General features: G+C 41.9%; 1 protein-coding gene across 1 annotated transcript in view; it reads right to left on the reverse strand.

Annotated features, from left to right (window-relative positions):
- TBC1D8B (TBC1 domain family member 8B) overlaps positions 1–16,587 on the reverse strand; it is a 62,213-nt gene that overhangs the window by 30,620 nt on the left and 15,006 nt on the right. The window contains 5 exon segments of the mRNA XM_045817460.1: positions 3,979–4,126; positions 4,128–4,273; positions 4,276–4,335; positions 7,050–7,091; positions 7,094–7,147. Of these exon segments, the coding sequence (XP_045673416.1) occupies positions 3,979–4,126; positions 4,128–4,273; positions 4,276–4,335; positions 7,050–7,091; positions 7,094–7,147 (450 nt within the window).

The raw sequence follows: 16,587 nt of genomic DNA on the forward strand, positions 1-16,587 counted from the left end.
TATAAGTAAAGCTCATCAATCATGATCAGGCAGAAGTGATTAAACAATAGATAGCATTCAAAGAACTCTGAGGGCTTATTCTGAGTCAAGGTCAGATAGTTAAAGGGCCATAAAACTTTGGGGAATAAATTCACTTCTTGCTTGGACCCTTATCATTTAAATTGAGGGTATTAGCAAAGTAGGTTTCATAGGATTTTATGCATTCTTTCTTAGGTCTGATCACCCTGGGGAACCCGCCTTTTCCAGCACAGGGCCACACCCACCTCCAGCATTGTTTCAGGCTTAAGTCAGGCAGGGGAAATAAGGCAGCCAAGAGATCAGGAGACTTCTTGCAGATAGAATGAGGACTCAGGCTATGTCAAAGCCAAGGGGCGAGGGTCCATCATCCTCTTTTACTATACCCCCCAAGTCCTTCCTTGAGAGCCCCTTCATGGCCGTGCCTGTCTTAGGTCATCCCTCTTTTAAGGAATCTTACCCGTCATTGGCTAACCAGTTATCCACCAGGGGCCAAGCAGGGCAAAGAGAAAGGGGGAAGAGGTGGTGCCCCTGCAAGGAAGATAAGCTTTGTCTCCTAAGTGGCTTATGGTCCCAAGGTCCTTTACTCAGCCTTAGCCACAGGGGATTGCAGCTTCTGAAACCAGGCAGGGTAGTTCCCAACAGTGCATCTTCCTTGCAACATAGGCTGTCCTTATAACATGGGCTAATCAGATGCATACTTGAGAGACTTGAATGACAGAAGGGAGGTGGAGGCTATGCTTCTGCTATCTCTCCTGGTAAACATGGTTGTGAAGGTGTTTTGTTGTTTTATTGCAATTTAGTCACTAGCTTGTGGGTACTGAGAGGTTTGGTATTTATTTTGCTGGTATAAATCAAAGCAGGTGGAGCATGGTTCTGGAGATAGCAGCTGTAGTGTTGGCTTTTCATCATGGCCTGGTTCTATGGAATAGCTTTGGAAGTTGTTCTTGAAAGCTCAACTTGGAGTCAGTTCTCTTGAAATTGCTGTAAGCCACTTAATGTCTGGTAAGAAATCTTTTCCTGACTAAACTAGTTATTAGAAGGAGTTCTGTTCCCTGAAACTGAAAGTTAACTAATATAGGAAGGAAGTCCTCAAGTGATAACTGAGTTTTGTGTAAATAAAAATGCATCACAACAAATAACATAGCAATATCTTTAAGTAAATCATTTTCATGTTTTTTTACAATAGATTTATAATATTTACTTTTATAAAGACAAGTAAGGCCACTTTGTAACATATTCAATGTATAAGATATATGCACTGGTTCAGTTTGACACAGCTACATGAGATTTTTAATACTAAGAGAAACCTATTGCTTAACAAGTAGCAACTATAAACTATGTGTTTAGTTTATTTCTCCTACAAACTCAGAAAAATGTGGGTTTTTTTTACTTGCATGTAGAGTCTTTTTGTAACTCAAAAATCTCTTTTTAAGTATTGGATTTTAATTAATTTTGAGCTACAATATAATACTAAGGTAATCAATATTATGACTTTAAAATATCAAATATTAATAGTATATGCTCTTAAGAAAGTATCTTTTTTGGGGAATACAATTGACAAAATATTCAACAAAATATGTGCAATTGTGCCTTTGTATATAAGCATAGAACCTTGTGTCTTTCTACAGCTACTAAAGTCTAATTTATCAATCATTACATAATAGCAAATGTGTGGTAGTTTATATATAAACTTAACTTTAAAATGTAGACATGTTTCAGCAAATCATTTCTGAGAAATGGCATAGATGCTATTTATCAACTGTCTGTTTAAATAGTAATTTCCTTGAAAAGACAGGGTTGAGCAAATTATTTAAAAGACATTTTAGTGTTTGGCCATGTCCAAATTATTAAATTTTCAGTGTATACTTAAAAACTTTTGAGTCTTTCTGAAAATAATATATTCTATGATAACCAAGCTCCCTGTGTTAGGCCTTGTTCACAGAAGATTTTCACCAAAGGCTGACTATACCAATTTCTTTCATAAAGAGAGACTTCTTGGGTCACTCTAAGGGATGTCTACCCTTTCACTGTTTCACATGTGAAAAGTCAAAGGGCTTAAAATCAGTCTTTTTTGAAGAAAGCTCAAAGGATTATTTCTCCCCACAGTTCTAAAGTCAATTGATTAATAAATTGCTCCTATCAGAAGTGTAGTTAGCTTATTTTGTTCTTTAAAGTAGTAATGAAGCCCATTATTTTTACATGAACTTTCATTGTAATGACTGATATATAAGCAGCATAAAGTATATAGAAATTATACATATAAATCAGAGAGTCAACACTTTATAGATGGATACTAGCAATTCTAAACACTTCCTTAACAATCATCACACACAATTATACTTTATGAACTTTCCAGACTACTACAATGATTCAGTCTATCTAATGTAACTTAAAACATGACTGGTAAAAATCCAAAATCTAAAGGTAGAACAAAAACAGTCACACTCTATTCTGAGACAAATGCCACAACCTGCAGTGCACAGAATAATTTCAAGAAATTTGTCAGTTTAATGAGAAACCAATACAGTTCATTGAACTGTTTTTAACCCTTCTGAAAAGGCTGGCTTTATCCAGTTTAAATCCAAATCCAATATTGTTTTTCCTTATACTAGCCCAGAGTTTTGAGTTCTTGATTTATTTTTATCAATAACAAAGTTACAAGTTAGTCAGTAGCTTCTGAAGTGCTCAGGTAGAGAGAATTCAGAAGATAATCAACAAAATAAAACAGCAAGCAAAATATAACCAGAGACATTGAAATTAAGAACAATCTAGCCCTGGCTGGAGTAGCTCAGTGGATTGAGCACGGGCTGCGAACCAAAGTGTCGCAGGTTCGATTCCCAGTCAGGGTACATGCCTGGGTTGCAGGCCATGACACCCAGCAACCGCACATTGATATTTCTCTATCTCCCTGCCTTCCCTCTCTAAAAATAAAATAAAAATAAATAAAATCTTTAAAAAAAAGAAATTAAGAACAATCTAACAATAGCCAGAGGGGTGGGGGAAGGGGACAATGGGAGGAAGGGTATTCAGGAACAACTATAAAGGACACATGGACAAAACCAAGGGGGAGGGTGGAAGCAAGGGATGGAGGAGGGTTTGGAGGGGATGGAGGGGGGGTGGGGAGAAAATACAGACAACTATAATTGAACAACAATAAAGTAATTTTTAAGAGTTTATTATTAAAAGACTAGATGAGATTAACTTTTAAAAGTTAACATTATTTCAGTTTGATAACTTGAAAATGAGCCCCTCCATATGGTAATCTTATAGATAATTAAGGTTATAAATCTAAGAGCTTTGTTTTCTAAAGCATTCTAATAGGACTGCAGTACTTTGGGAAGTAGGATTTTTCAGTATGGCATATTATCATCACTAATACTCAAACATAATACCACATTTATAACATTATCAGTAATTTATATGTAAACAGCAGCACAAACTAGTGATTTCCTTACCAAAAGTGATATGTTGGTGTCCTCTGATGGTATCATTTAGTATACTCCCTTGATGTTGCATATCTTGTAAAGGTGAAGGGATTGTACAAACTGGCAGTTACAAAACAGTCATTGGGATGTAAAATGCAGCACTGGGAATACAGTCAATAATGTTTATAATAACTGTGTATGGTACCAGGTGGGTACTGAAATATCAGGGGGAACACATTGTAAAGTATATGATTGTCTAACCACTATGCTGTATACCTGAAACTAATACAAAATAATAATGAATGTAAATTATAATTGAAAAATAAAAATTTAAAAAGTACATTTGTATTAGAGAATATCAAAATTAAAGATAACCACAAAGGAATGATTCATTGTGCTTCCAAATGTCTTTTTTAAGCCTTTGAACACATTGGTAACATGATAAATACCTAATTTCTACTCCCAGGAATCAAGCTGAGAACTACAGGAATCTTAGTAAATTTGTTTGATAGGCAATTCCTGTTCAGAGATTTACATCTTCTAAAACTTAACTGAGAGGCTTTTGCATTTTCTAGTTTGGCTTTTACATCTGTGGGTTTCTCAAAAAAACTCACCACTGCTGGTTCATTCAACAAAGAAGCAAGAATCTATTCAAATGCAAATGACCACTAAGGCTCTTCCCTGAGCCTTAGAGGAGGGATCTTTCTCCAAGGACCTCCCTGTTTTCCCCTCACTCTGTCCTCCAGAAGTACAAGAGAATCCTTTGGCTGATGATGCGGGGCTGTGAAGTATTCTAATTTCTTTCATTCTGAGCAAAAGGCTGGTTACAACTCTTCTTCAGGGTCCCCATGAAATAAGTTATAAAGGGTCTTTGAAAACTGAATAAATTGTTACTAGAAGACACAAGTTAGAAATACCACATCTGATATTAGATTTAGCAAATATAAAGAGAACTTAGAATTGAAGTCACCTCTAGAATTTGTACCATATAACCTTCACCACAGGAGTTACAAGAACTGATAATTAATTCCCAAATAAATCTTGGTTCTAGATAGATGGATATTGACTATGGAAGAGAATTCCATTTAAGTTATCTAATTTGTTGCCCAATTAGCAGTATATTATATATACAATAATTTCTGGCCAGTTTATCTGCCAGCACTCCAGCACTCTCTCAATGTTAGCTGGTACTTCTTTTGTCTTTTCTTCTTATCTATCTATTGATCTATCTATCATCATTTATCTATCAATCATCATCTATCTAATTTTCAGAGAGAGGGGTAGGGAGGAAAAGAGAAAGAGAGGGAGAGAAACATCAATTGCTTGCCTCTCCTATATGTCCCTAACAGGGGACTGAACCTGAAACCCAAAGATGTGTCCTGACCAGTAATCAAGCCAGAAACCTTTCACTCTTAGGGATAACATGCAACCAACTGAGCCAGCCATGCTGGTCAGGGCTTAGCTAGTACTTCTAATTAGGCAAAGACTCATATTTACCTACTTGTAAATCATTCATTCATTAATCAATCTTAATAAAAGGATTAAGGTGAGATTCCCTTGATCTCCCCAAATGGCAAGAGAGAGCAGTTCAACTAGAATGGCTTAAATTAGGGAAGAATGTTTTGGGACCTACCTAGTAGTACAAGGTTATAACAGGGTACAGCCAAGAAGGGGCACCCCAAATGGGCATTTGAAATGGGGTCCATAACTCAAGGTGTCCAGGAGATTTTAGGATGTCCTCACCCCCACCCCCCAGGTGTGGGTTGGGGAAGGGACAAATGGAGCAGGGCCATTGAGAGCTGTTTCGAATAGCAACAGCCTTGCAGCTACCCTCTGGTGTGGTCATTTTAATATATCTATAACCTTTGACTGGTTACATAGATATTTTAAATAGCTGTGGCTCTGAGCCAGGGTAATGGAAGTAACTTCCCCACCAAGATGTTACTGGGGGGTAGGTCCCCTGAGTTACAGCACCTGCATGGGAGCTTGGAGATGATTGGCTCCATGACATGGGGCCACGCCTGCCCAGACTCATGACGGCAGTCCAGTAAAGCTGGAAGGATATGAGTTCTGGCATGTGAGGCCGATTGTAGGAGGAGTCGGAAATGGGACTGCAGAGGAAGATTGGCATGGAGATTTAAACCCAGGCACGGCAGCCATTGAGGAGAGAGAAGCACACAGCTTTGGCTGAGTGGGGACTCCCGTGGCCCTGGGAGAGAGGACCATGTGCCTTTGCCAGAGTGGGGACCTCCACAGCTTTAGAAGGGGGAAACACCACCCAGCCTTAGCAGAGATCCCAGCAACACAGCTGAAGGTGCCGGGAACCCAGGGAGGTCTCCCAGTCAACACGGATTACTGGGAAGAACCAGGGACTGCCTGAGCCATAGACTTCTATTTCCTTTCCTGAGATATGGTACCCCAGACTGGGCAAAGGGGGAAGGAAGGACTGTGTGTGTTTGTAGGTGTTTTAAGGGACTTTGGAATTTTGATGAAGACATTAGGTCACTACTTTAAGTCTGTATAGCATTAAATAAACACTTCCTTTCCTTTTCATGAATCTCTGGCATTGAGACATCTTTCCTATAGGCGGTGGATATAACAGACCTGGGGGTTCCTTTCAGCAATAGTATATCGTCCCAGGCCCCCCTTGTTGCTGTGTTACAAGGTAACTATGGAGTCCATTTGGACATGTTTCTCTTTAAAGGCAGATGTGGGGCCCAGGTGGAGAAATCAACTGGTTTCTTTGCTAATTGTCCCTAGATCATCCATACATTCTTAGAAGCTATCTATCAATTAAAAAACAAAAGATTCCAACACAAGAATCCTATAAGTCAATCCTACCATAAAAGTTTATCTGTAAATAAAAAGCAAATATAAAGGATGTACTTCATAAAAATATATTGCACCAAACTTTTAAGTTCCATTTCTCTTTTTTCCTTTGTCTCTAGCACTGATCTTAAAACATTTAGAATAAGTTCATCCTATTGATTCATTTTTAAAAAGTAGTTATTCAACCATCAAATTACCTACTGCACTGAGAAATACTAAGCTATTTGATAATTCTCATTTTGGTAAAATTCTGAGAATCCTATGTATCAACACTAACAGATTTTAATTTAAAAATATGATAACATATACTGACTAAATACTGTGAATGGGAGAGATGGATTTAATATTATGTCAATACGAATCATCAAGCAGGTTCAAATACAAAATGATTAGGAACCAGGGTATGACTTAGTAATTTCTTATTCATAGTACCTAGCATGGGGTATGTCATTTAGTAGGCACTAAAATATGCTTAGTAAAATAGATACAATTTTCTAATAAAGCTGGAAATACAAAGCACTGAAAAATGTTATACATATTCATCTTTTCTATAGGTACAAATGTCATATCACAGGAACTACACTGAAACACTAGATGCATTTAAGTGTTAAAAGTAACTTGATTCCATTCTTCTGTGCTCATCTGATATTTACAGAGATGCTACTCATATTATTTAACTGTTTTTGTAATAACATGTTAGCTATTTTGGATTTGGATATACCTACATTCATAAAAATAACAATAAAAACCTAGAAATTTTTCTTTAAAAATACTATCCCTGATTCATTCTTGGTAAATCCTTAATGTTTTCTTCTTTTATGAAAGCTCATCTTGCCATTGACTCAGATGTTCTTGAATATCAGCTTTTCCTTTGCCTGAATGAGAATAAAACCATTTCATAATAAACAGCCCACTATATTTTCCCAAATCTCAAAAAAATATTATTGAAAGGTATTTCACCAAGATATAAGATTCCACCCTTTTTTTAATCCAGGAAATGGGACTGAATTTACCTTTTACTTTACCTACTGGCTCTTAGGGTACTTACCCATTTCTATTAAAGTAAAACTTTTACTTTGGGAAGGTTGGAGACTATGGAGGATATGAAGCAAGACTGACAAAGATGCATTTTCTTTTTTTAAATTTTGATTTATTGATTTTAGAGAGGTGGGGGAGAGAGAGAAAGACAGACAGACATCGATTTGTTGTTCCACTTATACAATCATTGGTTGATTCTTGTATGTGCCCTGACTGGGGATCAAACCTGCAACCTTGGTGTATTGGGATGATGCTCTAACCAACTAAGCTACCTGATCAGGGCTGAGAAGGATGCATTTTATATGAAACAGTGCACCCTGGCTTGATGATGTAAATTTCACATAGACATTTTCATGTATTTCATTAAAATAGCTTCTATATGATGTTCTTAATATGCAAATATTAAGTGGTCTATGGCCGCTCATTTTGAAAAATTCAAAACAAAATTTATTCATTCATTTCATTGAAGAACTTAATTAAGATGATATTAATGTGGCTTTATTAATTACTGTGTACAATTCCTTAGAAAATTAGGTGGCTATACTGAAGAATCTGAGGGAGCTGTCATAAATAAACAGTTCTTCAGCAATTAATTATTTTTAACTGTTACTCAAAAGAGAGAATGATGGACTTTTGGAGAGCAATTCGACAGCCTCCATCAAAATATTAAATGTGCATATTATTTGTGACCTAACATTCTCATACCAGTATGAGTTTACTCTAACCTAAAGTAATATGTGTAAAACGTTTGTTAAAATGTAAGTATAAAATGTTTGTTGCAGCAGAATTTGAAATATGATTCATTAGAAACAAACTAAATATCCATCTGTATTGGGCCAGTTATTAAAACAAATTATGGTACAGAGATCCAAGATAGTGGTAGAGTAGGTGGGAGTTAAACTCACCTCCTCCCAAGGCTGAACTAGAGTAACAATTAAAAATTATAGAACAATCAACCTATATTACCAATTGAAGACTATCTGCACATAAGTCTTATAAAGGATTTACAGAAGAATATATATCAAGACTAGAAGTAAGGGCAGAGATGCAAAAAGGACTGGCCCCACACCCTTGTGTAGGGGCTCAGAATCCAGAGGGATATCTCAGGTGCAAAGATCCCTCCTTATGACAATGGGTCTCAGTGCCATTCAGGGTTCCCCATCCCAGAGCACCAGAGCTTAGAAGAAGAGGCAAATAATATCTGGCTGTGAATATCAGCTGGGATTCTGTCCTCCAGGGAAAGACAAGACTAGTCTAGAAACACAGGCACACTCTTAAAGGGCCAGTGCACAAAATCTTATTTCCAGCCACTAACCCTGGGCTCTGGTGGTAGGAGGGCAGAGTGAATTAGAGTTGTATGAGGACAGACTGTGGTTTTGTGGTTCAGGGGAGAGAGCTGAAGGGAAAGCTGCTGGAGTTCCTGTGTTGAGTCCCTCTCCCACATCACAAACACTACCTTTCCAGGGTGGAGCACTCCCTTCCTTACAGTATCAGCCTGGGGGAATAAAGTGATCCCACCCTCTGGGCTCCCTATCACCCCACCCCACAGAGTTCAAACCCTGTGGAGAAATCAGCTGTCTTGGCCTGAGATGTAGAAGTCCAGGCAAACTCAGGATGTTCCAGAGACTGAGTTATGTGGCTCTAGGGAAGAGCCACCACCTTCCCTAGAGCCTAACTGGCACCACACTTCCCCATGGGAAATTTACAACACCACCCTCCTTACCATTCAGCAGTCCTGCTCTGCCAAGCTCTGGCTCTCCAAGAGTTCAGGGCAGAATCTAGGAGACACTGAGTTGTGTGCCTCTAGAAAGGTGGCCATTTTTCCTCACATACTCTACCATTGCAGAACCCTCCCTTCACATGGCCAAAACTTGATCTTCTTGGGCCCAATAAAGTCTGCTGGCCTTGCCCAAACAACTCTGAGACTCTGCCCCACCACAAAAGTCTGTGGGCTCCTGGCAGTTGGCCTCGGTGTACCCTTGGACTTTTACCAAGTGGCCTCAGACCCAAAACTAGAAGAATTTGAATCTGTTCCAACCTGGTGAATACCTGAGAACCTGCCTCATTCAACTGGCATACCACTGTACCACCAAAGGTTCTTTCAGTGACTGAGCTTAACAATCAGTCAACAAGCAAAGGTGGAACTCAGGGTGTCCTGGGCCTTTTGCTGACCTGCTACAGACCTTGGTGCCAGTAGAAATTGGCTGTGGTGCACAGGTTGACCCCTCTATTGCATACTCAGACCCAGCAGAGATGGCCAAAAAATGTACATCACTTTGTAGCTCCAATCAGATAGCCCAGGGCCAGTCATGAGTGCCTGACATTGACCTGCACTAGAGTCCCTTGGAAGAGGCCCTAGAACCAACATTCCATGTGTTGGGATTCAGACCACATTGGAGAACAACCCAATTACCTCCACAAATGACACAGGCACCAGACTGCTGGGTTGAATTCCATGTTGTGGGATCAATTCCCCATAGAAGCTCATACACTGAGGTCAGGGTTGATCCTCATACCCAGCCAGACTGAGAGTCCATCTGACCAACAGGTGAGCAGATAGCAATTAAGACTCGACTACAACAGGAGGGCTCACATATTACATATATGGGATATTCCTAGAGCACCCAGCTCAGGTGATCTTGGTGATACCACCACTAAGCCCCACAAGACACCTATTAATTACATAAGGGTGCTGTACCAAGACAGAGACACAGCAGATATACCTGATATATAGAAACAATCCTAGAGAGGCAGGCAGCCAAAATGGAGAGACAAAGAAACATGCCCCAAATGAAAGAACAGGGAAAATCCCAAGAAAAAGAAGGCAAGCTATCTACCAGATATAGAGTTCAAACAATGGTTATAAAGATGCTCAATGAACTTATGCAAAGAATAGGTGAACTTGGTGAGAACTGAAAGAGAAAACAAACATTAAAAAAACAAACAAACATAAGTGTCACATATAATGCCACAATGCAGTGATGTGAGTTGCCCCATCCTGTTGAATACCTAAGCTTCTTCCCACTACCACATAACAGGCACACCAAGAGAAAAATAAAATGGCCCAAATGAAAGAACAGATCAAAGCTCCAGAAAAAATACAACTAAGTGATGAAGAGATTGCCAACCTATCAGATGCATAGTTCAAAACACTGGTAATCAGGATGCTAAACATAATTGGTTGAGTATGGTTGCAAAATAGAGGAAAAAAGGAAGGCTATGAAAAGTGAAATGAAGGAAAATGTACAGGAAACCAACAACAATGGTTTGGACCAGAAGGAAGAAATAAACATTCAACCAGAACAGAATGAAGAAACAAGAATTCAAAAAAAAAAAAAAAGTGAGGAGAGGCTTAGGGACCTCTAGGACATCTTTAAACATTCCAACATCCAAATTATTGGAGGACCAGAAGGAGAATAGGAAAAGCAAGAAATTTAAAACTTATTTGAACAAATAATGAAGGAGAAGTTCCCCAATCTGGTAAAGGAAATAGACTTCCAGGAAGTCCAGGAAGCTCATAGAGTCCCAAAGAAGTTAGACTCAAGGAGGAACACACCAAGGCACACCATCATTAAATTACCCAAGATTAAAGATAAGAAAAGAATCTAAGAAAAAAGGAGACAGTTACCTACAAAGGAGTTCCCATTGTGACAGGACGTAGCTGAGCAGTAGCTATTCTTAGGTAGGAGCTGACCCGCAGCCATTCCCAGATAAGCAGTTATCTCAAGGTTGTACACTAACCCCCGTTTTAGCAGCTGCACTCCTTTCTCCTCCTCCTTCTGCCTGTGTAATAAGCATATAAAGGAAACTCCAGCTTGAGCTCATTGCTCAGAATTTGGAATTCCCCTCTGAGCCCACGCACGTAATGAAGGATCGTGCTCCACAATCTCTCCCACGTGTGAGTTATTTTCCACAATATTTTGGTTCCCTGACCGGGAAATGACTCACGTGAGCAGGCATTTTGCCTCCAGTGGAGATGACCTGGGGCTCGGCGGGGGAGCCCTGCTGCAGGGGAAGGAGCACGTGCCCCGGTTGTTTTGGGTTTCCCGGGCGGAGACTCCCATGCGGCATCCCCAACCGCTCTAAGACCCAGGCTGAAGGGGAAAGATGGACCACGAACTGTCGGAGGTGACAATTGGAATCGGTAAGTGACCCAGGGAACAGACCCAAGACCAGAGAGAAGCTGGTTACCTCTCAACCGGAAAATTCAGGAGTCTGAGCCAAGGCTCAGACCATCAGACTCCTCGGGGGAGGAAAAGTTGTAAACTCTGTGTGACTGTGTGTGTGAATGTATCTGTGACTCCACGAGCCAGCTAGGCTTACGGAGTCTGACTGGGACAGGCCAGGCGGACGTGCAAAAGATCCCCTTTTCCTTTGTTTGTCTGCACCCATCAGGAGAATTCGTCATGCAGGTGGAGGGGGTTCTGCCACAGAACTATATTGCATGTATGTTGGAGATAGGACAGCAAGCCATGTGGGTACGCCACCATTTTGGGTAAAATGGATGATGAGCCACATGAGTGCCCCACCATGGAGGGAGGAGTGTGCATGGTTGTCGTCTTCTTGGATGATGGGTCATGTGAGAGCCCCTCCATCTTGGAACTGGGCAAGGTGCCAGGCCAAGGGCTCTTTTCAGATTATAGCCTGTATGCTGCTGCTCTGTGGGCACCGCATCAGTCTGGCTCTCTGTATAACTGGTTCTGATAAGAATGGCTCTGGTTCTGAAGGACATGAACTGAGGTCCAAGGGTGAACATCTGACCTATAGGGTGTTTTCAGGGTCTGAGCTTCAGAAAATTGCAGGATGTCCCTGCAAATCTAGGGAATTTTAGTGACAGGTACCTGCAGTGCCAGGGACTTTTGGGTGCCACATGCTGAGTTTAAGTATAGTCCTTCCCAGTGTGGGAAAGGAACCAGGATTAAAGGAAAATGATGGTTAAATCTGAATGAGTAAAATTATGTATAAGGAATATAAAGTTTTAAACCTGGAGTAAAGGAAACCTCAACTATTTATTTTCTGGTTTTGTGGGAAAAAAGCAAATTTGTAACATTAGTGTTGTCTCTGTTCAGAAACCCTCTGTACTTAAAGGCCTGTTTAAGGTCACCTGTAACTGGTTGGGGAGAATGCCTTTGTCACTAGGGACCCAGGAAGGGTCATTAGGGGCTGATGAGTGCTTCAGCCAGAGGCAAAGCAGCATGTCTCTGCCAAGAGACCAGGCCTGAAGGAGCATGTCTCTGCGAGGCACCAATGGACACATTGGTGCAAGAGAATGCCCCTTCCTGTGTATTGTTCTGGAACTCTGTGTTTTGGATTTTGCTCTGTATCTGCTCTAAAAAGGAAATTGAGGATTCCAGGGAAGGTTGAAACCTCACACTCTGTAGGAAAGTAAATAAAAAATATTATATATATATTTATATATTTATATTATATTAATTAATATATATTTATTTATATATATATAAATGAAGAAGGTCTGGTCTGTGGGAAAATGCAAAATAAATGGAAAAATAAAAGTTTTAGGAAGGGATTACATGGTGTTAGTTAATAATAGAAGGTATAAGGCATGGAAATGCAATCTTGGTGGATATCAGAAGCTGTGTTAAAAAAAATAGAGGGTTTGTGAATGTTGCAGAAAGTCTGTGGAAGTAAAAGTTTTAAAAAGCCTGGTAAATATCAGAAGGGAAAGGATTTTCCTTCACGCTTTGTATTTTTCTCCCTACCTGATCCCTTCAGAATTTGGCATTCTGAAGGAGTGAGTGATAACATAAGGTTTCTTTGAATAAAATCAATAAGACCAGTCGTTAATAGTGGTTTTGTTAACCAAAACTTTGACTGGAATGTTACATCTGAAAGAGGCATGTATGGGTTCTGGTCATCACCAGAAAGCCCTGAGGAACTGGGATTGACTTGCGAAGCTAGTTAAGCTCACAAGAAAAGCCTGGTACTTTGGTTGGTTGTGTAGTTCATGGCAGTCTTTCCAGGGAAGGAATGAAGGTTGCTTTCATAAAAGATGGCCAAAAAGGAACCTGTGGGCACCATGGAAGCCTCAAGGATCTGAGTGAAACAACTGGTACAGGCGAAGCCAGATGGCGGATGTGTGGCTCTGCTTCTGTGCCCCGAGGGGTGGACTGAGAAGCCAATCTAAAGGTTCCCTGTGTGAGTTCCAGTAAAGCGGAATTAAAGATCATATGTGATCCAGGCTGCTCTTGGTGTGTTTATGTAAACGAACAGTCAAAATGAAAAGCGGAACTCAAAGTAGTCCCTTTAATAACAGTGAGGCTGATCTTAAGGAGAAAAATTGTGGTTAAAGGAAAATCACAATGCTCAGTATTGGACACCAGAATGACGCAGCTAGCTGTCTTGAAAGTGTCTTTTTGTTTGAAAGTTGAAACTGGTTTTGTAATACCATCAAAGATGTACAATTTACAGGTATGGAGGACCTGTCAAATTGCCATTGCTAAATGTCATTGCAGGAAAGACCTTGCAACTGAATGTCTTCCCAAAAGACAGTCTCACAAGCACAGAGACTGCTTTGGAGATTATTGTGTGAATTACCCTGTGTGCTCTTCTGTTTTCATAGGACGTATGCCTTTGACTTCATTATCTGAGTGATTGGTTGCAATATAGGTCTCACTTAAAGAGCCCATTCTTCATCATCAACCCCTGAAACTCAAGGGTTTGGCTGAACTAAGTGGTTGGGTTGGTGAGCAGTTTGGGTGATCTGTGGGCTTCACTTTAGAACTGATTTTCCCTTTTCTGTCTTGATGGTTTGGACAGGAAGTGTTCAGATATCTGGAAGGAGGGAAATCCTAATATATTCCCCTCAGCCGAGTGAAGTATAATGGGCCACAAGAGTTTTGGATAGGTGTAGCATGCCTTGTGTACCTTCCTCCAGATAAACCATTCTTCACTTAATTTCCCGCCTTTGTCATTTAGTGGTTATGATTTAATTGTGCCTTCCAACTCTTTCCAAATCTGTCATCTCCAGAATATAACCAGGATGCCAACGGTCCAGTAATGCCAGTCTTTGAACACCAAGCCTGCGACTTCCTGGTGACAGCCAACTGACCAGGATTCTGTAAGGTCCTTCCCCTTACAGGAAGGATTCCCTCCGTGCTGTACCCCCTCCCCCTTCAGGGCATCCCTGACCCACGGGTAGGTAGAACAATGTCCATTTCCAGCCGGAAGCAGTTACAAGAAGATAAGACCTTCAACATTGTCCTTTAAAGGAATTTAAAGTGGGTGTATATCTGAAATGAGAGATTGTTGCAGGATGCAGACAAGAGAGGAGACCCCAAATGGGCATTTAAAATGGGGTCCAGAACTCAAGGCGTCCAGGAGATTTTAAGATGTCTTCACCCCTTCCCCCACAGGTATGAGTTGGGGGAGGGGCACACAAGGCGAGAACATGCAGGGCTGTTTTGTACAGCAACAGCTTCACAGCCAATCCATGGCATAGTCATTTGACATACCTATAGCCTTCAGCTGGTCACTTAGATATGCTGAATAGCTGTGGCCATGCTCTGGGCCAGGGAGATAAAGAAAAAGTCCCCCCACCCAAGATGTGACTGGGAGGCAGGTCCCCTGAGTTACAGCACCTGCGTGGGAGCTTGGAGAAGATTGGCTCCATAACATGGGGCCACACCTGCCCAGACCCATGATGGCAGCCAGACGAGAGCAGGTACTGGCCTGTCCAGGATCTGCGGGCCATCTACGAAGCAGCCGTCACCCGCCACCCGGTGGTCCTGAACCCATACACCCTCCTGAGCCAGCTTCCTCCAACAGCAACGTGGTTTACCTGCCTTGATCTGAAGGATGCCTTCTCCTGCATCCCTGTGGCACCTTCCAGCCAACCCATTTTTGCCTTTGAATGGAAATATATGCACACAGTGGTCAAGACTCAGTTGACCTGGACTAAACTGCTCCAGGGGTTTAAGAACTTCCCAACCTTATTTGGGGAAGCCCTAGCAGGAGACCTGAAGCCCCTCGCTAAGGGGGGCCAGACCTGACAATTCTGTAGTATATGGACGACCTCCTCCTGGTGGCCCATCCCAGGAACGGTGCTGGGAGGGAACGCACATGCTGCTGAAGCGCCTGGCTGAATTAAGGAAAGAACACCAGAAGCACATCCTGAACACACTCCTACTCTTCACATTGAGTTGCAGAGGGCACGCGCTGTGTATCTGAAGTGCCCCCACAGCCATCCACACAGTCCTCTGTCATAGCCCTTCACGGTGCTCTGTCAGGTTCGCCTGCCCCTCGCCTGCCCCAGTGGCCTGCAAGCTCCCTCAGGGCTCCGGCAGTGTTGCCAGGCACAGAGCTCAGTAACCAGGCTTGTTGGAAGTACTCACGGTGTGATCAGGGGCACGGACAGAAAATGGCAGAGTTGCCAACACCCTCCAGAACCTTGTCTGATTTCTGAGAAAAATGCTCATTCTCCTGAGGAAAAGCCAGCCTGCACCCTGCTGCTGTGGAACTTGGCCCTACTACCAGGCTTTGAAGGGTCCGGACATTAAGCCTCTGGAATGGGGAGAAAATGAAGAGAAACCCTTCCAAGATATCAAGGGGTGCCTCAGTGATCTTCCTGCCCTTGGACTGTCAGAGCCAAGGCGACCTTTTGATCTGTATACCCACAAGAGAGACAAGGTAGCCCTTGGCTCCTGACCCAGCCTGTTGGACCATGACAACACCTGGTGGCTTACCTGTCTAAGCAGTTGGACCATGTTACCACCAGCTGGCCACCTTGTCTGAGGGCAGTCACTGCTGCCGTAACCCTCTTGCAAGAGGCAGACAAGTTAACTCTAGGCCAAGAAGTCAGTCTTCACGTACCACATGCAGTGAACAGCCTCCTTGCTGGGCAGGGGCATAAGTGGCTGTCGAACCCTAGACTGACTCAGTACCAGGGCATCCTCCAAGGAAACCTGAGGGTGCATGTTAAGACCATGAAATGAGTCAATCCAGCCACCTACTTACTGGCAGAACTTGGAGATCTGGACCATGAGTGTCTTGAAGTAACCAAAGAGTTTCACGCCAGCCGGCCAGACCTTCAGGACCAGCCCCTGGCCCGACCTAATATCACCCACTACATGGATGGAAGCAGCTGTATGATTGAGGGCAGGAGAGTTGCAGGGTACACATACCAGGAAACTGGACTGCTCTGGACAGACTTGCTGCTGCTAGCATTGCCCAGGTCGCAGGAATCACCCCTTGGATCCACTACAGCCGGGCCAAAATAGCAGCAGATCCTAAGGACCCGAGGATTAGGCCTGCACCTAGA

This window comes from Phyllostomus hastatus, unplaced genomic scaffold (genome assembly GCF_019186645.2).
Source record: "Phyllostomus hastatus isolate PE091 unplaced genomic scaffold, TTU_PhHast_1.1 phas_scaffold_28, whole genome shotgun sequence".
NCBI classification, from domain to species: domain Eukaryota; kingdom Metazoa; phylum Chordata; class Mammalia; order Chiroptera; family Phyllostomidae; genus Phyllostomus; species Phyllostomus hastatus.